Source organism: Neopelma chrysocephalum, unplaced genomic scaffold (assembly GCF_003984885.1).
Source record: "Neopelma chrysocephalum unplaced genomic scaffold, ASM398488v2 Primary Assembly neopelma1_70, whole genome shotgun sequence".
NCBI classification, from domain to species: domain Eukaryota; kingdom Metazoa; phylum Chordata; class Aves; order Passeriformes; family Pipridae; genus Neopelma; species Neopelma chrysocephalum.
The window spans coordinates 5387377-5415372 of record NW_020897730.1 but is presented as its reverse complement, the minus strand read 5'-3'; the positions used below and the strand labels follow the sequence as shown (position 1 = coordinate 5415372).

At 41.3% G+C, this 27996-nt stretch overlaps 1 protein-coding gene across 1 annotated transcript; it reads right to left on the bottom strand.

Moving 5' to 3' along the window:
- Positions 1–1490: 1490 nt before the first annotated feature.
- Positions 1491–26578, bottom strand: WDFY1 (WD repeat and FYVE domain containing 1). The gene is made up of 12 exons (XM_027686009.1): positions 26366–26578; positions 20238–20305; positions 19428–19501; positions 18179–18233; positions 16691–16841; positions 13935–14047; positions 11221–11347; positions 9514–9619; positions 7082–7183; positions 6169–6299; positions 5046–5154; positions 1491–4338 (listed from the first exon to the last, which is right to left on the bottom strand). Exons 1-12 carry the CDS (start codon positions 26500–26502, stop codon positions 4279–4281), a joined length of 1233 nt encoding a protein of 410 aa, XP_027541810.1. The 5' UTR covers positions 26503–26578; the 3' UTR covers positions 1491–4278.
- Between the last annotated feature and the right edge of the window lie 1418 nt (positions 26579–27996).

Here is a 27996-nt window from a genome sequence, read left to right as displayed (position 1 = left end):
GGAGTATTGGCAAGCAGTGCCCTCTCTTGATCAGCGACACAGGGGTGGCACTTCAGCTCACGAGAACTTGAGTTTTGACAGATACATGCATGTAGATTTTGAGAGCAGCTGAGACCATAAGGAAAACAGGCTTCAGAAAAAAGAATCAATATAGATAGTAAGAGGCATGGTATCTTCTTTACTTGACAGCTATAGTAGCAAAGCTAGGAGCAAGTTAAACCCTATTTTGTGTCTTTTCTATAAACAAGCTAAAGAGAAGAAAAGCATGTACCTCCACAAGCCATATCTTTGTGATAAAAAGCAATTTGGGAATGAATGTACCAAATATTCTGCAGACAAGCCAGTCAATCCGACCGAAATTAATATAATACATCAAAAGTAATTAAAAGAATATGCTTCTACTTCTCTGTGTGAGCACAGATTATATACTAAAACTGGTGAGAGACCCTGGGTACACATGTGAGTTGGACAGCAATTAGTGATGCCAACTCTGAGCTGCCTGTATGTTGGGAGGCAAAAGATTCCTGTATAGAAGCAGAAAGCAAAGTTTCTAATGACCCCATATATTTCAGTTTATTCTTTGATAAAATAGTTTATATTTAATTTAATGAAAAAATTGTATAGATTTTTTTACTATTCTTTTGATGCTTTCTTCCATTGCTGAGGTGATAAAACCTACAACACTGTCTTTGAATCTGTTCAACATAAGATGGTCTACACAGACGTCTAAATAGGCTTTTCTGACTACAGATCAGTAACAGCTTGATTTTTTTCCAGTCAGTCTTTGTTGGAACTCGAAAACATGGGGTTTTGCCTTGAGAAAGGTAAGAAGTTTAAGCTGATTAAAATGAGATGTGTCTTTAAAAAAAAAAAAAATTACAGTATTATTTACTACACAGGCTACTCAGCCACCCTTCCAAGGTGCCAAAGTTTGTGAAACTCTTTCAGATTCCCTCTATGGCTCCCAAATACCCTAAGAAAGCAGTGAGCTACAAAGCCAGCCAATGCTGTATTTGAGCCTGTGAAGGCTGTGAGCAACTGTGAGGGATAAGGATAGTTCCCAGCTTATCTCCATCTTTTCTCTGTGAGAAAGTATGAGACAAGTGTAACCACCTCCTGTGGCTGCAGTTTGTGTCCTCTGTATGTATCATATTGTAGACTCTGCTCACCCCATCCAGCAAAATTAACATTTCTTTGATACTCTGTAGGTAACCAGAGAAGAGGTCTACATGAGCTGGCAAACAGAACACAGGATAAGGTTATACATCCCTAACTGGGACCATGCAGCAGTTGTTGTCTCTCAGCACACTAGTTCATCATGGGCCTTTAACTTGCTGCAGCTCATTCAGCTCCAATGCAACACACCTGACAAGCTCTCCCATCAACCCAGAATTTGGACATGGGTCACGTAAAAGAGGAGCCAGAGCATACAATGGGGGTTGTACATTCACAGGATGGAAGAAAAAAATGGATCATCCAAATAGACTAAGTGAATATCAAGAAATATTTTATTGTACATGTAATCAAAGTTTAAAAAACAGACAAGAAGGAGCAAAGGACAGAATTATCTAGCATCTCTTATCTATGCAGGGTACAGAAATACAACTAGTAAAGAATTAGCACATATTAGTACCCTTTGCTCCCCTTCCCTGCCCCAGTGGAGGAGGTTACACAAGCGAGATGAGTAATGCTTCAAATCAAGGCTTCTCGGTAATTGCACACTTGAGCCAACAGAGTTGAATATGTTCTCAGTTTCACCAGAGAGTGGTGCCTTCAAAACAGTTGTTTATAAACAAAACCACTCTCTCTTTAGTGGTTTGTAAGCATTACTCATTCAACACCAAGAGTATACTTAAAAGGCTAATGATTTAGTGGCCATACTTGTCTTGTTATATCTGAACTGACACTATCTTTAAGTATATCAATTATAGAAAATAGATTCCTTAGGTGGTAGAGAATATATTATTTAGTGGCAAAAATGTAAAGAAGCAAAGGAAGTATTCACAGGGAAGGGAGGGGGGAGCTGCATGCTGAGCAGGGGGTACCTTGACTAATCAGAACTAAAAAAGCTGAGGCTCTGGAGTACTAGCTGCAAAGGAGTTACACCTCAGTGTCATTGGTGTAAGTTTCAGAATGTCTGGTTTGAAAAATGTTACTCAATCCCCAAGCTTAATTTATGCCCTGGATCCTCCTTACCTACCACAGTAGGATTTTTAACAGTTCTAGCACTATAACTCAAGTTCTGCCTTACATGCTGCGAGGAAGAAGGCTTCCATTCTCCTCCAGAGTCAGATAGGAACAAGTCTGAAAGTGAATGCAGAGCATTATCAGGACTTATTCACCCTTGCAACTACTCAGTTTCCTTCCTAATTTAGAAGGGTGAAGGCCTTCAAAGCAGAAAGTTGTAACTGCTTTTCCAGTACAAGCTGATTTTCTCTCAATAGCTTAGAAATAAATCTTCCCAAAAAACCTAAGCTACACAGCACGTAGCAAGAGCTGAATCAAATCAGTGTGACAAGTGCTAAATCCTGAATTGAAGGCAAGACAAGTTTTGGGATTCCCACAAAAGATGGATTTGTTTATTCTTCAGTGGCCCAATAAGGCTAGCAAATAAAAACTCTTCACAAAACTTCCAGAGAAGGCCCATGGAAAGGCAGAAAAAAATAACACTAACTAGCATATTCTGGATTCTAATGCCCTTTGGAGACTATCAGATTTTTGGCTTAAAGTGAATTATGACATATTAACGATCTTAAATCTACTTCAGCCTACAGCATGGTCCAATGCAGATTATTAGTGTCAAGTTGCACACCTAGGCTTGAATTCACAAACACTCATAGCACCACTTGATTGTTGCTGTAAATAAAGACAGTCTAACCCTTAACTCTTCTGCCAGAAAGAGCCTATTACCTTTGATAATTGTGCAACACTACCTATTCCAGGCCAGCTGACCTACCCACATTTTCTGTCCTCACACATATGCATCTGTTTTGAGACAAATCTAAACAGCTCCAAGACTAAACTCTGTGACATATTACCTCAGGTTTAAAGTTACAAAATAAATTCTCTTTACAGAGTTTAAATGCAGAGATTCACTCAACTGTCAGACCAGCTAACTGACAATATCTCACTAGTTATTTCCTGTATGTGCCAACTGCACAGTCATAAAAGCCTCCCAGCTCTTCTTTATACTTCTCAGGTTTGAAACAGGAAAGGATCAATACAGATATCTCAGGATTAACAGACCTAGGAGCAGGGAAAAAAGCAGCTGTTCTGTACTTCAGTAATTATTGCTCAGTATTTATCTGTTTTAAGCAACACCAAGACAGTATTTGAATTTATGCTGCACTTGAGCAGAGACAGGTTCCCTAACAGTAAAGAAACATCAGCCTTTCCACAGGAAAAAATTTCTAAAATTTAGCTGGTCGTTTTTTCTTAGTCATTACCTTTAACAGGCAGATTTGTTTAGGCTCCCATTTCTAACAGCATTATAGAGTTGTCAAAGTATATAGTTGATACCTACGGCCTCTCTTTAGAGTAGCTGGGCTGCACATGTTCACAAGAACTACAGAAGTTTATTAGCTATGCTAAAAGACTACAGAAAGAGCCCAGGACTGTTTGAAGACTCACCAGCTACAGAACAGCTGTCCCACAAAAGTGATTTCACTAACAACTGAACTCGAAGACAAACACTACAAGAAAGCCAATAAAGGAAATCTTGTGTGATCAAAAGGTTCTCTTACTATCTCATCTGAAGGAAGCTACCCGCCACTTATCTCCTCCTTCCATAGGAATAACCAACATACCTTTTGGAGGCAGTTTAGACAAGTGACTGCTCAAAAGTATTTTGACAGAACTGCTTTTTGGAAGAGAGAATAAGTTATTTTACTATTTGCACAAATTGAATTTACTACACTCACTTTACTCTGATAATAGTTTAGCTACAAGGTATCTATACAAGATATATCAGCAGAGATAGCACATTGTTAACACTACATATGTAAACTGAGAAACAACAGGTCCTTCCATCGAGGTGTCATATTGCAGGTAAGCCATTTCATGTTAGTCCGAGAGGCTGCGAAACCGCACTTCGGCACCAAGGAGATTCCTGGTGAGCCCAACAGAAAAGCCGTGCTCTACAAAGGTGACTGTCCATCCTGGAACAGCAGCAGGAGAAGAATCAAGCAGCCAGTGTTGGCGGTAGTATTCTCGAGGAGGATTCCATTCATTCGGTGTGTATTGCTGTACATAAGGTGCATAAACCTGCCATGGACGAGATCAGCGGGAAGAGAAGCCCGTTGCAAGGCTGCAACCAACTACTGGTGTCATGTCCCAGATCTGGAAGAGAATATTGTGGAGAATTATACAGCATTGTAAGACCTAACAGGGCTTTCTGTAAGAGGCATAGAAGCAAACGAAGATGTCCCTGGACGTAACAAATCCTGATAAACTATACTTGAGGAAAATGCCATAAAGAGTTATACCAGCCTTACAAACCAAAAGCCAAGCTTGGGGGTCAAGGGAGTCTTCTTGCACTTCTTTGTAGACCTGTTTTAAGAAGTGCTATGCAGTTTGCTACAAACATGCTTACACAAAAACAAGGACAGACTGGGACAGTCTCAGTTCTGACATCCATGGCAGATGTTGATCTTAATCACACCCACATTCTATATCAATCTGAGCTCCATGTCACCGTCTCATAACAAGGGCTTTTAGTGGCCATGCTCCAAGCCATGGAGCTCAGAGTAAAGGCACCTGCACATTTCATCAGGTGTGTGTCTTTAAGGCTGCTGGCAGATTCTCCTGCCTGCTTTGTTTGTCTAGAGACACAACAGTGATGAGCTCCAAGAGCTACACTCCATATAGGGGAGTTACAGGTCAATTCATCATTCAGCTGCAGGAAGAACAGCCTGACATAAATACAATTCTTGCTGCCCACAACAGATAGTTTTGTAACAATAGTTGTCAGAAAGAAAAAAGAATATACAAAAATTAACTCTCTATTAAATATCTCTAAGAAATGCAGCAAAGAGATGCAGGAATACCTTCACAATCCGGTCGCTCCCACAGGTCACCATTAGCCCTCTGGAGATGTCCATGGACATGTGTGAAATGTTGTGTTTTCCTTCATGAAAGGTTGCCAAGGAAGTACGGCTGCACAGGAACAATTGGAATGAAAGCCAGTCATCAGATGAAGCTTCATGGCATCATTATAGCAGTGCAAAATAAACTTAAAAGAAAATTAAGTTGCTCAAGTACTAATAAATCAATCCTGGGAGCTGCAGTGCCATATTAAAGGGGACAGAATTAAATTAGCAACTCATGGTAAGGCACTGCTTGTGTAGGTGTGACATTTCCTGGCCTTCTGCAGCCTGACTGTTAATAATACTAGAGCAGAAGTGGGACACTGCATTAGCAAATACTCCTACTCTTGGTTAATAAAGTCAAGCTCAGCTACATTTTTTCCTGCTGGCTACAGTGAGCCAACTAGGGCACAGCACCTCACTTTTCAAAAAAAAAAAAACCAAACAAAAAGCTGCAACAACCAAAAAAACCAACAACACCACAACAAAAAAACCCAAACACCCTTAAAATTGTCACATCTGATTACTCTGTTCATATCAAGATAAAAAGGGGTTTCTTCACTGCCAAGACAAGTTTAGCAAATGACAAGACAGCAAATGATGTTTAACCTGATTTGCTTGCATGGGGAAAATAATGTTGGGCTGTGAAGAATATTAGTATTAGTAGAATTAGTATTCAACAGTAGAAATAGTATTCAATAAGGGTACGTGAACTAATGTATATACATCCTGGCAGCTGTGATGCATTGTCAGGCAGCCATTTAGCAATTTTAAGTGCAATTAATAGCTTTTAACTGAACAGAAATCTTGAGAAAAATACGTTTCAAGTCTACATCTAGGCTCACAGAGAGGAAGAAACAAAGCTGATAGAAAAGCTGTAATACCACACCTGATCCAAATGAGCTTGCAGAGCCAGCTGGGGGATCTCTGCCACCAGAGTGCTCTGAGTGCCCAAGGCAAAGGTGGCCTATTAGCAGAGAGTCAGCTTGGTGTGTTTTGTAGCATTGTGTGTGGATGTGGACCAAGCACAAGTGTTTCTGAACCCCAGCAGTATTACCTCAGTTTATTAGTCCTTAATACTCACTCTTCATCCTTGATGGACTCAAAACAGGAATCACAGACACGGACCTGGAACTCAAACCCCATGATTGGGTAACTGGACCGTTTGGTACTGCACTTGCCACACACTGCTTGCCCACATTTTCTGCAGTGATGCTTCATGGAGGAAGAAGAAAACAAAAAAATAAATCATTATACTGTGTCCCTTGACCACCTTTACCAAGTGTTCAATGAACAACAACAAAGCTTCTGTTTTGCAACCTGTTAGAAAGCAACCTGTTAGGAAATGTTCTGTTACTTCAACCAAAGACCAAGGACTCTCGAGTTCTGAACAGTCATCTGGGCCATTAATGGTTTTATCTCCATATTCTCTGTGTACATCCTCTTCTCCTTCTGCAAGCCTCTTCTGGGAGAAGGGGAAAAAGTGGATTGAACAAGCAACTAAGGAAATAACAGTCTAAGAAAGCCAAAAACAGATGAGTGTCTTGGTGCCTGTGCAGCCCCTCCATAAAAAAAGGCTATCTGGAAAGCTTTCACATTGTCACACAGTAAAAGCAGGGCCATTACTGCTTTCCTGAACTGAGCACCTACAAGATGTTAGGCTGCAATTTGCTCAGTTATGGGGCACTGTTTGCCACTTTACACAATACTTGAGGATTAGCTGTTCAAAGCTCAAATGCACAGAAATATCCAGAGAAATCCAACAGAACACTCCTAGCACAGCCTGCTTTGACCTGTGACAGAAGTTTGGTGCAACCCTTTCCACAGAACTTGGAAATGTCTTAGTGCTGCTTAGAAGCCATAACCTCTCAATAAACCCTCACTTCAAAGCAGCAAAAATATCAACAGTTGAAAAGATCTAATGGCTTTAGCAGTTTTCTGCTTACATTTTGCTTAAGTGCTGAATTATAACTAAGCACTCAAACCAGCCATCTCACCTGTCTCAGCCCTATCGTCTTTGTGTCCCACATTTGCTTTATATTCCAGAAGAAAGGCTGTTCACACTTCTGACAGGAATCACTTTCCAGCCATTGAGGAGCCTACAAAAGAGCAGAGATGCAAGCAATCAGAATTGTTTTCCCTCATACAACAGTCAAGGAAGTTTGTTTTAAGAACCCAGAGTAAAGTTTTACTTGGAAAGATGCCCTGGCTCAGTTCTGGACATTACAACAATAGATTGCCTAGGGTATAGTACGAGGAAGTTTAGTACAAAAACCCTGAATCCAAGACTGCAGTTATTTGTTACCTACACACCTCCTACACTTTTTAAGCCTACAGCAATATCTTATGTTCCTGCCTTAATAAAAAAAACTCATTCAAACATCTAAGTTATTAAACTTGCTGCAGGCAAAGACTGCTGCTCTGATTGCCTAGATGACTTTTAAGGACTAGTGTAATTCAAGCTGTAGAAGCTATGAGGCAGTTATCCCCTCTAAGGAGGGGAGTATCCAGAAGTAAATTCTGCATAGCTATATCTTCTGCTTTCCTAGGATTGCAGTTTGAAATAATTAAGAACTCATTTGCATTTTCCATCCTGCCCACATCTTCATTAAGCAACCCTTCTCCCACCCACATACTTTTCCTGCCATAAATGGACTAGGCCAAATGAAAATAGAGCTTTCGCACATTTCAGCTCTCTCAGATCTTTAACTGAGCATCCTTGTAAGGGATAGAAAAAAAGGCACAATATTTTTAGTACGCAGACTTGAATTAGAACATGTATATTCTATAGAACTTTATAGACCTCATGAGCAATTCTCCTTGAGACTTGACAGGAGGAAAGCTGGAACAACAAAGCATTTTTTCTCCTTAATTCACATACATTCATCACTAAGAAAACAAGAATATTCTCAGTTGCACCACCATCTCACCATGAACATTTATTGATTCCAGATGTCCAGTTCCTAAATCTTCAACCTCAATTGTATTCTCTTCCTTCCCCCAAATAGTGGAAAATACTGTAAAGGGTAGTAACAAGTCCAGTGTGGGGGTGGGAGGGAGAGTAGAGGAAATGAGTTGGCTCTCCATCACATGAGATATTCCATATTGCTTCTCTCAGTTACTTAGAATAGCAGTTTTCACTTACAAGCATTTTTGGGAAGACAATCCCCTTTCTGGCTCTCTCTAGCAGTAAAACAGGATATCCTCCAATTCTTTTCATCTTAATTTCACAAATTAAACAGAAGATAAAAACTTGCCAACACTACCAACACTATTACCAACATACAGCTGGAACTGCTCAAGAGCAATAATACAGCTGTAGTGGAGTTACCATTCCTTCTAATCAAAAAAGTGTTTTCTAGTCTTCTGTGCATTAGTGCATATTTGAAGATACCCCTGTAACACGACTCACTAATGCTTCAGAGGCAGTATGTTCATCATTTGTCAAACAGTGGGTTTCTTTGCTTTTGAATTGGGCTTGATTATGTTTTTCCAACAAGTTCTGATACATCACAACTGTTCTATCTTAACTGCATTATTTTAACTGTATTAAAACTGTCTATTGTTTAGAAGATCTCTTTATTGTGTGCAGGTCCAGAGGAGAAATGGCCACATCTTGTTTCCCCAATTGTATCATAAGTCAATTCCTTTCAACTACAAAGTTTCATAACATTACATAAGTTTTGAAGAGAGATCATCATGCTGAAAATGTCAGAAGCATCACATACAGCATTCAGTGTGTTTAAGGTGACAGCTCAACACATCAAAAACCAGCTTTTAATCATGACACTTGCATTTAAGAAAAAGCAACAGGACAAGAAAGGCTGAGCCTTAAATACTGGTTTATGGGAGTAACCAAAACTAACTCCTATAATTATGGTTTAACCACAGAGAGTAGTAATATATATCTTTTCAGTTCCTATGATGGGTATGAAGTGATACAGAATGTGCACAGCAGGGTCAGTTGCTGCATACTAAGATCTTCAAAAAAAGCATTACCTGGGGACTGGACCTCTGCCTTCTGAACTGCATCTCAAAACCTGCATCTCACTTCTTTACCTGCTTTGACACGAGTTGAGAACTTATTTCAAGACTGTTGAAGCACAGTCCATTTTTTACTGCAGAAGATTGTCTGCTTTATTTTGTTCTAGCAGCAAGGGCCACAGCCATTCCAGTGAACATGCTGTCTCACTGAGATAAGACTCTAAGCAGACCCAAGTGTGTCCTGCACTTCTCCTGTCCTGGGAGTCCATTTACTATAATGCAGCATGGACAGCCACTAGAACAGAACAGGTTTCAATAATACCATTCAATCTTAAAGTGTCAGACAATGTGAGGAAAGCAGCCTGCAGAACTGACTAAGTAAAGTCACATCAGTCTCTGAAAGGGGAAAAAAAAAATAGTTTTTTGACCTAGGACATGAATTTACCTCTTCTCGGCTGATATCCATGTTCCAAACAGCAATTCCTCCATCAGCTGAACAAGACACCAGCTGCCGTGTCAGCTGGAGGTAACAGATAGCCTGCACCTTGTCACTGAAAACAAAGTAGACACTATTTAACCAAAGGTATTTAAACAAAGCTTAGTTTCCCAGCAAACCCTGATTTATCCTTGTAAAGCTATCTAGGAAGGCAAAACTGGTTTCCAAACAGTTTGCCAAGTCTGCTGAGTAGAGCTATGAGGATGACTGGACAGGTGCTGTCACCTGAGCACTCCCTTGGCATCAGGGTTGCCTAGAACGGTGTTCTTACAGGCCTGACCACAATACCAATGGTACAATTCTATGTTAACATTTGCTGGCAGTAAGGACTGACAGTGAGCTGAGTGTCAACTGGCTCCGAATGTGTGTGCAAATACTCTTCTATGTTGGCAAGGAAAGCCAAGTTATCAAAACAGAGACAACTGGAGAAATAAAGAGAAATACTTGTTTCAAGATGCAGCTAAGAAGCAGACAGCTTCCTTCCACTTTTGCTAGCAAATCACAGTAAGTCAGTCTGTAGCTGCAAAGCAAAATATGCATTTACCAGTAAGACAATTTAATCCTAAATAAAGTCATGGCAAAATAAAAGCCTACCCTAAGAAACTAAACAAAGGATCTCAATAGTATTAAACTGCTTTGCAACATCTAAGTTGAATTAAAAAAGTCATTCTGCTTCTCAGTAGAACTTCCTTTCCCATTCAGTATGAAGTTTGATGCTAAGTGTGATGTTTGAAGAGAAACTAACTGTTATAAGTCTTCACCAGGACACACAAGGGAGCAGTAATAACAGTCCTCCAGCTACTGACTTCAGTTACCTTTTTTTGTAAACAGTATTCTATTATTAATTCTTTAGCCATAAAACTAAATCCTCAATATTTAACAAGAGTTCTATGGGTAAGGCTATCAGTCTTGATCAAAGGTGGATGGAGGCATCTATGAATTAGACATGAGGAGAATGCGCTATACAAATACATCTTTAAACACAAACAAGATCTCTACCACCAGTGCATTTCTAAGTAGAATATATCTTTAGTGGTGAATTGCCTGTCAGACTGAGTTAGAGCCCTACATTTAAAAATGGCAGCTAGTGTTGTGTCTCTGTAAAAATCAAGGGTTGATTAAATACAGACAGCTAACTACCTCATCTGCAGAACAGGGGACATGTGACACACTGTCTGAAGCTGAGAGACCACCCCTGTAATTTAGCCAATCAGTTTATCACCTCACTGATAGAAAGAGACAGAGAACAGGAACATACTGAAGCTTATTCTAGTCGGGTACATGAACATGCTTATATGTTAAGGTTCTAGCCCCACCCTCACAGGCAACTCAGTGCAGTATTTACAATACAGACACATCCAATTTTTACATAAAAGACAAACCAGATGATTTAGGATTTTTATCCACCTCTTTCTATAAACTACTTCTATATTACTTCTAGACTATAGTAATAAGAACATATCAAACATGAGCAAGACAAAAGATTTATCAGTAATGCTTTCCTAGTACTGATTATCCTTCTTCCCTCAAAGTCCTCAGGGTTCTACAAAAAGATATTTTCTCCATTATTCACAAAGATTCAAATATCTACTTAGTCTTCCTGGGACTCTGTGTTCACTACTGAACATGTAGGAAAAATAAGGCACCATGACATACTGATGTCCCTGGAGCAGCAGCGTTCGCCCCTTCCTTCCGCCAATATCCCACATGATGATGCTGTGATCAGAGGCACCCGAGAAGAGCAGCCGCTGAACAGGATCCCACCACAGGGAAGTAATACTCCCTAGGAAAGAACATTCTGCAGTCAGATGTAAGGGACTGACTCCCCAGCACAACGATGCCCTTCTGGAGCACTAAAGTGAAACCTTATTCCAGTAACATATTGAAAGCCTTAAGGCAAAGGACAACATTCAACAGCCAGGTACAGTCCTGGTGGAGAGGGGAAAGAGCACTGGACAACAGAACAGAATGTTCCTAAGAAGACAGATAAAGCATAAACTAGAAAGTTTGAGTTATGAGCCTTCTGCCCCTTATATTTAGGTAGGTAGTTTTAAGAGTTGCCAGGCTGCTTTGTAAGCTTTGGAAGATGAAAAGTATGAACACTTGCCAAGCAGACACTAGTATCTACAACTCAGCAAGGTGCTTGGTCAGTGGTTGCAGGACAGCATGCAGTGTTCACAGGTAAACCAACTCCCTTACATAAACATTTACAACCTTAAAATAGTTGGAATATGAAATGAAGTCACAGTTTCGCTGCTGTTAGCAAATCTGCCACCATTTACTAAATTACAAAACTAAATTTCAGAAGGCCCAGCCTGGCTATGCATTACACTAGTCAGAGAAAGAAATGAGTCATCTGACAGTAGCAGCTTTATACGAAACTCATGTGCATGGTAATGTAGCCAGGAGACTAAAGGAGTAATTTTGTCACTTATGCCACCTATAGTTGTGAAGTTGGGATATTTTAATCCCTTGCAGAGATCCTTCCCTTTAAAGCATCCTTCCATTGTTCAGTTGTCATCAAAAGCCTTGTTAGTCTGAAAGCAAGATGAATGGTAATTAGAGCCCAAATCAGTCCATTTCAATGCTCTGGAGCAAGAGATTTTTTTGGCCGCCTTCAGGGCTGCACTGTTTTCAGACTGACCCATTGGGAATAGCATTTGCACCACAAAAGGCAGTAGTTTGAGTACTATCTCAGCATTACACAGAGTAAGCTGTTAAATATGGTGAATTCTGGAAGCTAACCTGAAGAACAAACTCTAAAACCATTTAAACTGCAAAGCAAACACTGCTTGCTTATGAAGTCTCATCTAGCAAGATCTAGAAAGGAAACAAGATGAAATCAGACTTTTGAAGTCTGTCAAACACAGGTGCACTCAGAGAAGAACTAGATGCCATGTAAGTTCAGAGTTACTAGATCTTGAGAATATTACTGTGGAGGAAAAAAGTTACACATAATCTGATTTACTTAAAAAAAAAAAAAAAAGAAAAAAGATGAAGTAGCTAGTATTATACCAACTGAAGAGAAACCTGTTTCTGCCCCTCAAATTTAATCATCTTTTATTCTAGATCAATTCTTGTTTTAAGGGTCACAATCCCCATATGGAAGTACATAAGCCAAAGTTGTCTGCTATGCAGACACTGTTGCTGAAGTTGGTGCTTGGAAGTCCCTCACAACCCAATAGGTAGAACATGCACTTATAAGAAGTGCTAAGGACACATACTGCTTTCAGACTAACAGGAACATCTGCCAAGGAGTTGCATTTGAACAGATTATTGCAAAAGAATAGAGAGGTAGAGTCTCTAGGGCCAAGAGAATTATTTTGGTCTTAACTGAAACAATCTAGAATTCTGCTTGAAAGCAGAAGAGACATTTATCACTTGAAAATCTCAACCTGCCTCTCGCATTCCAAACCAGCTTAATCACTTTACAGTCATCTGTAAATCAGGAGTCTCCCCAGCTTTAACAAAGCCTACTCTATACTTACAGCTGTTAAACAAGGCAGCCTTTTCCAGTGGGTCAGAGACTCATGACCCAGTAGTTCAACCCTACCCAAATGCAAACTAGTCAACTGATTTGAAAGTTGGCAGTACCACATGGGAAAAGGCACTGTCTTATTTATTTTTCTCAGCATATAATTAAGTCACACATTCTTCTGTGATTTGCATTCTTGCCACTCATTACAGCAGACAGTGGCTCTATATCATGTTACAGACCATTTACTTCTTCATTTGATACAAGGACTACAGCTATACTATACAGGATGAGACATTTGCCTTTGACTTGGCATTTTTGTTTCTAAAAGGCTCTCTAGATATCTTGCTTATAGCTTAAGTTCAGCTAAACATAGGAAATTGAACTAGAACATAAAGACTGATCAGAAAGCAAGGTTTGCATTGAGAAGAATTAAGTGGTATTTTAGAATCTAGGTTCTAAAATGGAGGTTGTTAAAGCTGCTTTAGGTATTATCATATTACAAGGTCTCCTAAAAAAAAAGAGAAAAAAGCCCCACAAAGTAACACATTCTCATCCTTTCTCTTCAAAGTTAAGGAGACTAAAGCTTTTACAGGTGGCCATCTAGTGGATAACTTGTGTTTAACTGAATGCATATATTTACCTTTATTTTTCATCTATAATAAAAATACCTGTCCAGATTTATTTCTTTCCAGATTTATTGATTTCCCCTCAGCAAGTATGTGTGTTCTTTAGCAGACAGTCATATGTACAGCTTATGGTAACTACTACCCTGGACTGTTTTTTTATCCCAAATCTATCCTTAAGAGCTAGATATGCAACTGAACATCTCACCCCAATTTACAATGAGGTATTACATCTGGGACAAGTGGATTTAAGCAAAGAGTTACTTTACCTTCGTGCCCTTTGAGGGTTGTGATAACTGAGCACGTATTCTGCTCAAGCTTCAGAAGAGTGATCTGTCCAGAATAATCACCAACAAATGCATGCTGAGTTTCATGATCATATCTGAACAGCAGTCAAGGAGTATTTTACATGACAAATAGTCAGCTACAGCACCAAAAAAAAAAAAAATTGGAAAAGAACATTTTAGTATGCCAGATAAATATTTACAGAAATGCTTCTAAAGGGGTTGGAGACTGTAATAAACCTTTCTGATTCTTCTCATCACACTTCCCTATATGTGCAAGTAAAACTGTACTTGCATATAAAGAAAATGAGTGAGAAAAGTTTTGAAAAGCAATTGGAGAAAACTGTGAGATAATCCATGCCCTAGTTTAAGGCAAGCTAAGTAGATTTGGGCCATTTCTAGCAGATATTTACAGAAAACACTCATGCTTGTCTACAAGATAATACCAAAACTTGTCAGGTTACTTATTTCAGTGCAGAGCTACCATTAGGAGCACCTCACTGGACACTGGGTGGCATTCAGTCTTAGTTAGTATGTTCCCCTATAAGCCCTCAGTTTTCTACTATGTTATAACAGTTGATATCCCCAAGACAAAAAAATCAGGATACAAAGATGCTGACCTCCACAGCTAGTTCACTTTGCAGTGGAAGTACACTCCCAATGTTCAGGCTACTGAGAAGGTGAGACCATCTTGTTTCTTGTTCTGTTCTCTGCACTTCCCAGTTTACCAGTGCAGGTCCTTGAGCGCGGTATTGAAAACTGAAAGGAGTCTGTCAGTTAACACTGACATAAAAGCCACACCACATCCTGACATGGGATCTATTAACACGGTGGCACATTGGGCAAAAGCATTATACCTCATAACAGTTTTGTGATGCTCAGTTTTGTCACGGTGTAACTACTGTCTCCAGAAACTGAAGAACAGCAAGCCAATGGAACTAGAACATTTGCTGCCTTTAGAAGACTTTTGCTCTTCAGAATAAAAGCAAGAGCTATGAAAGACCCATGGAGCTGTTACCACATCACCCAAGAGCTGTGTATAAACCTAAGTGTCCTCCTGGAGCCACACAAAACCACAAGCAACAGAGAGCTAAGTAGCCTCTGGTATGCCACAGAAAAGGCTAACTTTGAAAAGACAGTGTAACAAAAAGCCCACCGCTTTAAGTGAAAATGCAGAGGCTTTGCCATCTGATGACATTCTAAAACCTCTTAAGCCTTCAGAATCTTGAGATAAACAATTCACTTTCAACAAATCCTCTAAGTCCCTGAACATGTGATCCTTTCTTCATATTGGAAGTTCAGGCTTGCATTATCCCCACTAATCCAGTAAAGAATAGGCGCTCTGCTGTGTTATTCAGCAGCTTACACATAGAATCATCAACAAATGACTGCTAAGGAACCTCCAATAGGGAGACCAAGCACCTAGAACACATATCAGAAAGCTAGGTCTTCCAAACACAAGTCCAAAGGTAGGATTGATTACAAAGCATTTTCAAATGTCAAGTTCTTCAGCGGAAATTTATTTTTATCTTGATATAAAAGGTCATATTCTTTTCTCCATTTCAATAATAAACCGTCCCATTATTTGCAATAGCATTAGCTACAGAACTCACTGACTTCAGTGAGGCTCAGACTGTTCACCACTGTTCTGTTAGCTGGTCTCCAACACACTCTCCAGCTTTAACCCCATTCTGTGCTGCACTCAGTTGAGATGAACTGGAACTACACATGAAATGTTTTGTGGGACACAACCCACCAGAACTCTAAAAAAAAAAAAAAAGACAGCAAAAAAGAGCAACAATACAAACCTGTCAGCTCTTCAGTAAGGTGGGACACCTCAGAAGGCCAGACATGGTGCTGGCAACTGAGCAGTTACCTTTCCTCCTAGTTTCTTACCACCACACAGCTATATAGCCACTCCAGAGGGGCCTTCATGTTTTCAAGCGATGTAGTTCACCTCTTTCATCTTTGAATCTTGCCACTGCTAAAACATTACTGACATTAATCCTCATACATAACCAGTACCTCAATTACTGTCCAGCCACATCTAAACTGCTACCATTAACAAGTGCTACAAAATAGTTTTAGAATTTTAAGTATTTAACTTGCTCAAAAGTTTTGATATGTGAAATACATTTTAAGTTACTGGGTTTGTAAGTCTTTTACACAGGATAAAGAATGCCCTGAAGTACTTATACAGCTGGACAGACGACCAGAGTGTTTAAGCTACAAATACTGCAGTTAAAAGCACTTTGTGGAAAAGCAAACTGCACACAGAAAATGAATACCAGTAGTGAATAAAGTTTCAACATACCCTGCAGCTTGAAGATAGAAGATACTAACATGAGCAAAGACAGAAAAATTGAAGCAGTCCAAAGGATTTTTGTGATGTTTTATGCTCTAGAAGGACTCAAATGCACACTGGCATCTGTTGAACAAAGTGACTTGCCTCGGAAGAATGCAAGCCAGGCTATAGATACAGTTACTAGTCACTTCCACAAGATGCTGCAGACAAACACCTCAAAATTAGGAACTGGTACACACTGATTTGTGCAACTCACAGTCACTTCTGCAATCTGACAACCGCTAACAGAAATAAAGGTGTTAAACTTCTAATCAGAGTAAGGGTTAGCAGACTTGCAAGAGATGTCACTCTAGCTTTTTTACACATAAAGGAGGGATCAAATTGATCTAAAGGTACTCTTCTATTTTCAGGGTAGCAATCATTTTTCAAAGGATACTGTAGACATGAAGCCCAAGAGGTGAAGTAATGTCTCCCCAGCATACTCCCACTCCTGGTGCACATCCAGCTGACACACTTGTCATGACCTGTGCTGATAACCCACTCTGATGCCAGGCAGAAGGTAATAGCAGACACTCGATTCTGATGAGCTGTGAGAAGAAAAAGATTCTGGCTATTTTTTCCCAAAAATCAAAGTGATGTGTTCTTACATTCTAATTCAGAGAGACAGAGGTTGAAGATGATATCTAAGCAATGCTCAAGAAGATTTTTTTTTCTTACTATTATACTTGTGTCTAGGCTGAATTAAAAGGTTCATATTGGTTCACTTAAGCTATTCAGAAGGCAAATACTAAACAGAACAAACACATCAGACAGCTAATTTAAGCCTTACTCCCTGAGAGAGAGAAGCTGAGTTCAGCCCAGATACCCAAGACACACTGGTTAAGGAACAGGCAAATCCTCAGCTTCCCCTAGGTAGCCCAGGATTTCTGGGGAGTAATGTAAAACATCTGAAAACTTTAATTGCTTTCTTTAAATACCTCTTTTCCTGACCCCAGGGAAGCTATGCTCAGATTCCTACTTTTAAGCACCTAAAAGCATATCTAGTCCATGGCACTCAAACTGCCTCCTGTGACAGCAACCAAATCCCACCCAGCTTTGTTTCGAATGGTGCCACTAAGCAAGAAGTTACATGGACATGAGAAAGAAGTCCCCCCCACCCCAAGATGGAAGTACTTCCCTTGACTGAATTGCCAATCATCTCCCTTAGGATAAAGGGAGGTTTTGTTGCTTTAAAAACAAGGTCTTTTTCTCCTAAGCAAGAACATTGCTTCTATCAGTGTCAGGGAGTCATAAGACAAACTGCACTTTGTTTTGCTACATAATCTACAGTCTTTAAGAGCTTCCTTCTGGCCTTTCACAGTAATATTCCAATTTTAACCAGCAATTGAGTTTTGTATTTCTTTTAAGGATGTCCATACAAATGCTGAAATTAGCATCTCTATAAATACAAGAACAATTCCCATTTCCCACGTACAGGAAAAATACGATCTTTTTCATCCCTTCTGCCCACCTAAGATGATAGAGAAGGTAAGGACTCTTATCTTCAGCTAGAAGTAACCAAGCCCAGGGATTACAAAAAGGATGGAAATTGTAAATACCAAAATTCACCTTTAGAAAGCTCTTACCCCAACACTCATGTAGTATAACTACTCCAACTAAACAGCAAAATCTGAACTCACTAGTTCTGGCTCATTACACTTACAGGCTAATGATGTAGTGAACTTAATGACTGCAACTTGGACTCAGCTGACTGACAGAACATTTATCTTATGGCAGTTATCCCCAACTAAGTGACAGCTATGAGGTCAGTCAAATTTAAAGCATATCTGGACTCGATTAACCTGTGACTGTGTCCACTTTAGCAAGCATTTTAGATGCCTTCCCTTCACACAAATGTTAGTGTAGACACTGGTTAACAGTTTACCTGGATAGGTCTTCACGAAGTTCATCTTATTGAAGTCCTCAGAAATATGAAACTCCTAAAAGCAAAATGAAATTGTTAGGAAACATACTACAGTGATATAAACAACACTGATATCCAAAAAGGAGCAGTAGCCTCTCAGGCCAAAGGTTATATAGCAGCAGTATATCTCACCAAAACGGAGCCGTTTTTGAGGCTGGAGCAAAGCACACTGACATACCAACTGTAAATTAAGGTTAACAGAATTTTCAACAGGGAACATCTTTCCAGAAAGTTTGCTGAAGGGAGATTACAGGAAGAGATAAGACCTCATTTATCCCCAGCAGAACCAAACAAAACTGTATCTTATAGTATTTAGGATTTACATGTCTGAGACTTCATAATGGATGGGTTTAAGTGAGAGTATTCTCTATTTGATCCATTAGGCTTATGAAATTTTAGAAGTCTCAACTTACAAATTTCAGTATTTACCACAAGAATCACTATTCTATGCAGTTCTGTGTAGACTATTCACAGCAGTTATCAGTAGAATCACTGTTTATGACACTCATGCATACCCTGACTCCTTATAGGACAGTTATTATTTTGACCTTATTTTCATAGAGAAAGGAACCGTTAAAACATCTGAGAGTCACAAGATTCCCCTTCTTTACCAAGAACAGAGTGGAAGAATACAAACCCACTTTCTGTTCTGCTATGTGTATCTGCTCTCTGGGACAAGGACAGCAACTACAGCAAGAGTATAGAAAGAAGGAAGAGATCCCAGAAAGAAAAGAAACGAACCCAGTCTCTTGTAATTTTAGAGCTAGTGTTCAAATTCCCACATCATAAAAAGATCTGCAGAAAACAAATCCAGAGACATGTGCATGGCAAGATAGAGGCAGATCCATATTCCTGGCCAGAGGCAGTTCATAACCCCTGTTAGTTCTCCACCATGGCACCCTGCCCAGCTTAATGTACTCCCCTTAAAATAATTCCTTAACAAAGTGCAGTTGTTTGGGTCCACTGCTGCACTAATGGCTCAGTGACTTCTTGAGGCTATCTGGCTCACATCTACCCAGAAGAACCCTTGCTTTGCAGTCCTCCCCTGCACAGCTCAGCTGAACTGCCAAGAAGTTCAGCCATTTAGTAGTAGCTGCATTCCAAAATGAGTGGAAAGAAAACAGATTATTAGCTGCCAGCAACACCTGGAGCTCACAGACAATCTAAGCAATTCTAATCTACTTTCTGAATAAAAGTCACAACAACTTACCATGATAGCTCCATTATCCTGGCCAACAAATATTCGTCTGCTGTCATGATGATAAGCCATGGCAGAACATGGTGCTGTCAAAAAAAGAGCAAGTACATTACAGTGATTTAAATAGAGGCATTAGGATACACATGACTTTTCAGAAAGTCAAATTGTTCACTCAGGGCAAAAGCTGCTTAAGTAGCTTGATAGAAATTAGCCTGCACAGATAACAAACATCCCTTGGTAAGATTGTTAAATTCCCACTTGTGAAGCTGAGGATGGGTACATGACTACTGTAACCCAGATATACTACTAGGAACCATATGCAAACACAATTTCCTGCCACAAGGTGCAACTCAGCAAGAGGAATTTTACACAGGCTGAAAGCTGAGCTAGCAGCAACAGGATGTGCAGCTGGTTACACTAAAGAACTTGAGCTCAGTAAAATTATCTCACATGGAGCCCAAAAAGATAAAAAAGCACACCTTGGAAAGCACAGAATATTCTTATGTCTGAACTTTTGAGCTAGTGGTTTGAAAAGTTCACTTAACTGGCAGACAAGCTATTTGCCAGCATTTGAGGCACCGACAGCTGCAGATCCACCCCGGTGAAGGGTGTGGTTCTGACAGGCTGCTGTAGACCTTGCCCACTATGCAGCTGGTTTCAAATTGAAGTCTGAGCTAGATTTGCTGCAAAGCTCCCGAAATCGAGATGACTGAAGGAATCCAGCACTTGGGGAAATGGGAAGGAGGTATTCGCACACACAGCACAGGTACAAAACCCATGGTGTGCCTGGCCAGCACTTACCATCTCCAGTATTGTACTTACATGACATGGTGTGGTAGATGCTGGGCCAGTACTGTCCACTGTCTCTCTTCAGCCACACTCGTATTGTTCTATGTCATGGGAAGAGCAGGGAGAAGCCAGTTGTGAGTGCATCATCCCTTGCATCTGAACCAGTTCATTACTTATGTATCAGCTCCAACCCTCTAAGCTTTTGTGCTACTCAAACATAATTGAGGAATGACATAACAGAAATAACAGCACTCAAATATTACTCTAACTTAACAAGAATAATAGTACTAAGAATAGGCACCCTTGGATTCTGAAGAGTTTTCTTCAAGACTATTTATACATTGAGTTTCAGTAAGTATGAAATGGAAATGCTATTTCAGTTCACCTCAAAATTGCTACCTATCGCATTCCTTTAATTCCCCTCCTTGGATCTGGCTGATACAAGTCAAATTCAAGTTGCAGAAACTTTCTAGCTTTGGCAGTGCAAACACAGCTTGTTTTAGAACAGAGTAAGTGTCTGATATGTTTTAAAAAATTTGCAAATCATGTCATTATGGAAGTCTGAACTTCTTCATTTTTAGAGCTTCTCTGTGCAACTCAGCCTTGAGCAAGCCAGACATTGAACATTAGTAAGAGAAGCACCTAATCCTCCAGTATATTACTGACATCTCCATCCCCAAGTATTAATTAATGTGTGAATCCTTAGAGGACAACAAATCTAAGTCAGTATTATTGCCACTAAGCCATGCCTGTACTCCCTCATATAGAAATGCAAAGGACAAACAACATTAGTTGCTGTAAGTTTGCATTGCTCCTCTGGCCTAAACATGAACAGGACTGATGAGGCAGTCAAATGAAAACTGAAAGAAGCTGACAAGATGAGTTGGACAGGGTGCTAAGATTCTTTATAAAATTGGTTTTAGTTTGCAACCTTCCAGAATCACCCCTTGGAAGAAAAGGAAAAAGAGTCTTGAGAACACTTAGCATTACACTGCTCTCATGACTGTCAAATCCTGGGAGGAGGGATATAAGACACCAGCAAGGAAGTGGAAAGCTATTGTCAATTAAAAACATTCCTACAACAGACACCTTTGAAGGGACTCTACATCAAGAAGTTAAGAGCACACATGTAGACAGTGCTCAGGTTATTTTAAGTCTACTTGAAATTTCCTCTCCAGACCATTGTTTGCCTTTTTGTTACTGTTTAAATCCAACTTCCTCATTCCTAAATGATCTGTAAACATATGTACCTGGAAACACTGTCAAGAGATTGAGATGCATTGTTCTATTTACTGTTAGCTAATACAAGGCCTGGTATTTAGAAGTTTTTGGAAAAATACTAGGGGATTTTTCTTGCTAAACATCATATAGGATTGACAGTATAGAGTTTAACAAAAAGAGCACAGCAGGGGACTGCTATCTTGCATCAAGACTAGAACTTTTCAAGTTGAAGATACAATGGTGGCATTCTAATTTTGCAATCCACTTAAGGGCTTTTGTTTAAAAAAACCACTCAAAAATAAAGCAGACGACGCCCACCCTTAATGTACCACTTTTCTAAAACTTGAAATCAATACAGCTGAGTACACACTGCCCCGAAACAATAATTTTCAGCTTTTAAATCAAGTCACTTTTCCACCAGTTCAATGACATACATCCATTAATCCAGTCCACTAAATATTTTGCATTAAGACTGTCTCTTAAAAGCTATCACTTCCTCTTTACAATAATCGACACCCTGCCTTATGTCAGTAAGTTAACACTTCAGAAGAGCATTTGCTATTTCTTGGTAACATGACAATATGGGAAAAACAAAGTTTCCAAGTAATTCTTATGATGCAAATGCCAGTAGTAGCATGAGTTACCACCTATTTATTTTTATCAGCCTTTAATTTGCTTTGTAAAGCAACTTCACCAGATGGTAGCTTCCACCCTTACTAATGCAGCTCTTTCACTTCTAGCCAAAGTCATGTAATTATTTTCTATATAAAAAGACTATTGGGTTATCATGGTGATGGAGATCACCCATTGCTGATTTTTCACAAGTAGATTTTTCTTCCTCTCAGTATTGCAGTTAATGATACTACACTAGAGTACAGGAAGCAAAGATCTGGCTTTTCTAAGAAATTGTTCCTTGGAAGTATAATTTCTGCATTGATCATCAACAATACAGTCCCTCACTGAAGTCAAGAGCCTAAGCAAATAGCTGCAAGAGTTAGCAAAATTAACTTCTGAAAGCTTCTCATTTTAGTTTAAGTAAGATTTAGACTATGCTCGCCTCATGCTTGCAAAGATAAGCTGTCAGACAGCTTTATATCTAATTATACAAAGCTCTGACTGAGCAAAATTTGAAGAGATCGTTTCACTCAGCAAGTGACCTGTGCCAAAATACCACTTCTCAATTCTCTCTCATACAGTCCTGTTTTTGTGATGCATCTCCTTATATTAGGACAAATTAGTTTGTGAAATACTACTTCTTAGCTTAAAGGACTAGAGAAGTCCTCCAGTAACGCTGCTCCCACAATCTCCTACCACAACAGTGCTTTATCATGAGAACCACCCTAAAGCCTTTAGCACTCTTCTCAAAACTTGGTCTTACTTAATGGGGAGTCCTGTGCTCAGTGCCTGAGAAGAGCTGGCTACCACCCACCTTTCCTTAAGCATTTCCTATTAAGAGTCTAGAAAGACACAGGTTGGTTTGACAGCAGTCTCGGTAAGGACATAAAAATGCTGAAACTCATTAAGGAGCACCCAGAGATAGAAACATACTTTTTAAAATTACAGTAGACTCAGACAGCTGAGAGTGGCAGGAGGAAACAAAACAAGACTAAAAATGACCTCCAAACTTCCCTAACATTCAGTATTGAACCAGAAGCTGCTTTCAGCTGGACAGCATGCACATTTATAGAAGAGCCATTCAAAGCAGTTTTTCGGGAGGATTTTTTAATGTAATATAAAGAAACACACACAAAAGCCATCTTCAAGCAATACTGAGTGTGGCCTCACCAATTTCTAAGAATTTTCATTGTTCTTGATTGCTGTTTCTTTTGCAGTGTGATTAAGCACCCAACAGTGCTGGAGAATAAGTCTGGGGTTTGAGAGCAGAGAAAATCCCTCATCACAACAGTGTCTGTGCTCGTGCTACATAAGCTGCCCTCTAAAAGCCAACTGCACATATGTCAGGGAGTAAGAAGTGATGAAAGATTAGCAGGCAAATCCAAACCTGCTACAATACAAGTGCTGCTGCGAGTTACTACGCAGCTACCCTAGCCCTGTTCCAAGCTCTGCACCTTCCTAACACCTTCAAACCAGTAGCAATTGCTTTCCTATCTGAAATCAATTACCAACAGTTACTAACTAAAACAGTTCTTGTTTTCCTAGCAAGAACAGAAGACTGCATCTTTCTGGTAGTTAAAATAAATCAAAAGTATTTAGACTGATATTGACCTTGTTGCCAAAACAACATTAGGAGTCTGGTTTAATCACAGTGCAGTGGAAGCTCAAGGACACAGCTTGCAGCTGATACTTTTTATCGAATTTCTGTTCACTAAAATGTGTTTTGACCAATATTTAAGTTCCACAACCAAAAACCAGCAAAACCAACAAAACCTAATGCTGCAATTTAAGCAGCTGCTGATGGTCACCAAACACCATCACTCGGGTGGGCCAGTAACTCCAGAGATCCTGTTATCCTGTGGTAAATCCATTACCTCATCTTGCATTTAGGGTCTTACACACAGCTTATCATCCCTCAGCATTCCCAACTACAGCTGGGAAACACACATCTGGCCTTAGCTATCTGTCTGCTGAGGGACACACTGCAACAATTCCCAACATTGTCTTGGAGCCAGGGTCAGGCAACATGCCCACAGGGACACAGAGTTAACTGTCCTTTTTAGATTAGTTCTGAGAAACTTGCCATCTGTGACGCTATCCTGCTGAAAAATCAGATTGGGAAAACTAACTGTTTGTCTCCTGATGGCATTCTTGTTTCCTTTTTCATCTTCAAAACTTAAAAAAACCCCTAGAGTCGTGTTGGCATTCACAGATCTACTATGGAACCTCTTGTATTCTCAAAAAAAAAATTAAATTATTACTTCTCATTCCAGGAAATATAATTTAAAATAGAAAAAACTACAACTTCTCTAATGGGAGAATAATCTACAACAATCCTGGAGAATGTTTGTGCACCAATGTTTTCCTCACTACCTAACTTGTAAACACATTCCTCTGACTGGTTATTATGAAATACTTGACAGCCTCAGCTGCATTAAGGTGCAATAAAAAATACTTTAGCCCTACTCTTAGCGTACACAGCAGCTCTTTTGCTCCTTGTACTCTGTACTTTGCTTGCTGCGAGCAGCATAATCAGTTACACAGCATTAACACCTACACCCCAGTTTTGTGAACAAACAGAGCAGTAAGTTTGACAACACGTTAAACTGTAGGCAAAGGATAGGCGAGTAGGCTTTGATGTATTGTAGGAGGTATCCCAGATTAGAGGTAATAACAGTGCAACAGTTTCTGAAAGTTTAAAGATTTAAGTAAATTCCCACCTCAAGGCAGGTGACATGAATTCTGCCTTGAGTCCACAGCCTCACTTAACATTACACACACCAAATGTGGGCAGCAGCCTCTGCTCTCCTCACACAGCAGTGTCTGACATCAAAACTTGCCCAGGTAAAGATGCAGCTGCATCCTTGGCTCTTATCAACAGTCTAAACATGAAGTCTGCTAAACTTCAGCATTCGACCTTGAGGTTTAAAGGTTGGCACTGTCTGCCACAAGCAAGGCTCTGAAAGCCTGCACCAAGAAACTCTGTGCAGGTCTAACTCAGACAGGAACTCTTAAAAATTGCTATTCCTCTCCTCTCCTTCAGGAAGCACATCAAACTGAGCACAGCCCATGCTGGCACCCAAACCCCAACTTCACCCTGCACAGCACCAAGATACCAGAACAATCACACGTAAGAGTGGAATAAAAAGGAAGCTGCCCAGTCCCATCCAAAACCCATTATCGAACATGTACTGCACAAAGCCATCTCCATGGGAAGGGAAGAGACCAACCAACTAGCCATCGACCAACGGCTCTGATTGTGCTTTTTGACCCAAAATAAATGCCAGAAAACTCAGTTCAGATAACACACTCCTGTTTCTCACAAGGTCAGGCTATTCAAATAAGAATTCATGCAAAAATTGATGCAAATTCAGTTTAAAATTATCCTGCCGCCAAGCTACACCTCAAAGAGTGCACTTTCTTATTTTTAACATGCTTCTTTAAGACACTGACATCGTTTCTAAACAGGAGCATCTTCTACTCCTCTTAACGTTTAAAAGTCACTTTCCACATAGCATGGGGGAAGTTTCCTCTCTCACCACTACGCTGCAGACCCCTCACCACTCTCATTGCCACAACCCCTCTGTGCTACTTGCTTCCTCGTTTCCACTTGCCTTTCATCTGAATAACTGCTTAATGCCATTAACCAGCTGCCGTGGCAGGCGCTTCACAGCTGTGTGAGCCAGCGCCGAGGATCAGGATTAGGCGCTGAAAGCATTTTCCCTTCCAAGCAGAAACCATCGTCCTCAGTTGCTCATCCCTCCCTCTCCGCCCCGCTCTGCCACCTCGCTCCCTGAGCTGCTCCAGCCAGGGCGAAGCAGGTTTGAACCTTCACGGGGAGCCATCGGGCTCGTTCCGGCTGGAGCAGCTCGGGGAGCTCCAGCTCTGCCGGCACCGGGGGAAGCTGGGCACTACAAGTGACCGAGCCAGCGGGGCTAAAGGCCGAGGGAAACACATCCCCACACTCCTGGTTGTGCTCGTACCCTCTGCAGAGCCCACCTGCACGCCCGGGCGAGCAGGGGCTGAACAGCACAGCGGGCGGGGGCAGGCTGCGGGCTCCGCTGAGCCGCTCCTCCCTCACAGCTGATGAGGTTCCAGTCCCTCCCTGCAACCGCGGCTCCGGCTATTTCTTATTGCTTTGTATTTCCTTGTGGCTCCAGGCACGGAGTCACGGCCGGGCGCCTCCTGGCACAGTGACATCGCCCACACCGGTATGGCCCACGCAGATTCCCCACAAAGCACCCCCCGCGCCAGCGCCGCTCCCCCGGCCCCCGCCCTCGCCAGCCCCGGCCCCGCGGCCCGGCGGGGAGCAGGCCCCGGCTCACCTGTCCTCGCCGGCCGTGATGACGCCGTCCTCCTTGGGGATGAGGAGCGCGGCGCTCACCGCGTCCTGGTGCCCCTCGACCTTGCTGAGCAGGACGGGCCGGCGGCTCTGCGGCCGCGAGTGGATCTCGGCCGCCATCGCGCCGTAACGCCCCGTGTAGCGGCGCCGGCCCGGGCCGAGGTGCCCCGTGTAGCGGCGCAGCTCAGCCGCACGCCGATGCCGTCACGGGCGTGGGGCGGGATAAGGCGGCGGGCGTATTCTCTGGAATAGAAGGGCCGCAGGAGGCCGTATTTCATAGAAAAGCGATCTGGCTCCGGGCCGGGCGGGCGGTGGGGTCGTGTCCCCTCCGGCAGTGCCCGGGGGGACAAGGTGGCCGTGGGCTGAAACACGTGTGTTCGTGGCGTGCGCTGCGGGGCTGGCTGTGCTCTGCCCAGGAAAAGTCATTGCCATGATCTCGGCTCAAGGAGTCACGCCAGCCTGGGGCCACCACAACACAGCAGAAGAAAGGCTATTCCCCCTGGAGTAATTAACGGAGGGATATGGGCTGAGGAAGGATGTGTAGCCACAGGAAATACATTAGCTGGTTTCTGTCCTTTAAACCAGAAGCAGCTGTAAGCCTTCATCCTTTAAGTCCTTAAGCAGCTGGACTGTTCTGTTACTGTGCCTCTGTGTCCAATGCATGTGAATACTGGCCACATAGCTGGTTAACCAAGGGCAGAATTCCTCCTGGTTTTCTATTTGAACAACAGTGTGTTATATGTATAATTCATATATATATATATATATATAACACATATATATTTATATATTTATATATATTATATAGCCAACACGCTGGGCTTAACTGAAGATCCTAACTGGGAGCTGGATGAAGCTTTTTCAGCTCTGGATGTCCTGGACAGAACTGTGCCCAAAGAGATGAGCTACAAGATGAGGTGCAGACAAACCCCCCCAGAGCACAGTGGTGAGGTCCGTACCATTTGACCAAAGCCATCACAGACCATGTCACACACTTGGAGCCAGGGAGGCTGAATGAGGCTTCCCCAGGCTCCTGGGAGAGGGCAGCAGTCAGCAATTATCTTTACTGCTGACCTGCTCCAAGACCCTGACCTACTCCAAGAGAGGAATTTTGTAGCTGAGAAACCCAGTAAGGGAGATTGGCTAGACAGCAAAGGAAACAAACACAGGAAGAATAGGTCCAGCTTGAAGTTTTTAAGATACTTTTGGTTAAATACACTTTGTTTCACCTCAGCATTTCCCTGTTTCCTTATTTTTCCTCTGTATTTCTAGAGTCCACCTTTCTTCCACCCTTCTTAATTCCTGAGCCCTGCCCACTCCCCACTTGTTCAGCTCATGCCTGTGCCATGGTGCTTTGCTTTCTCCAATGTTCCTCTTTTGGTCCAGTTCCTAAACTTACAACCTGCTTTTTCTCTCCATTTATTCTTCTTTCTCAGCCTATTTTTTCCATCACCTTGTCTGCACCAGCGCCACAGTCAAACCCAGCAACAAGCCAACTCACTCTGCATCACTTTCCATGAGGAGACCATGGTTCTGAAGAGGCTCATCTGTAAGATGAAGGGAAGATATCAGTTCCTGTAACAAGGGACTGACTACATCCACTTCTTCCAGGGT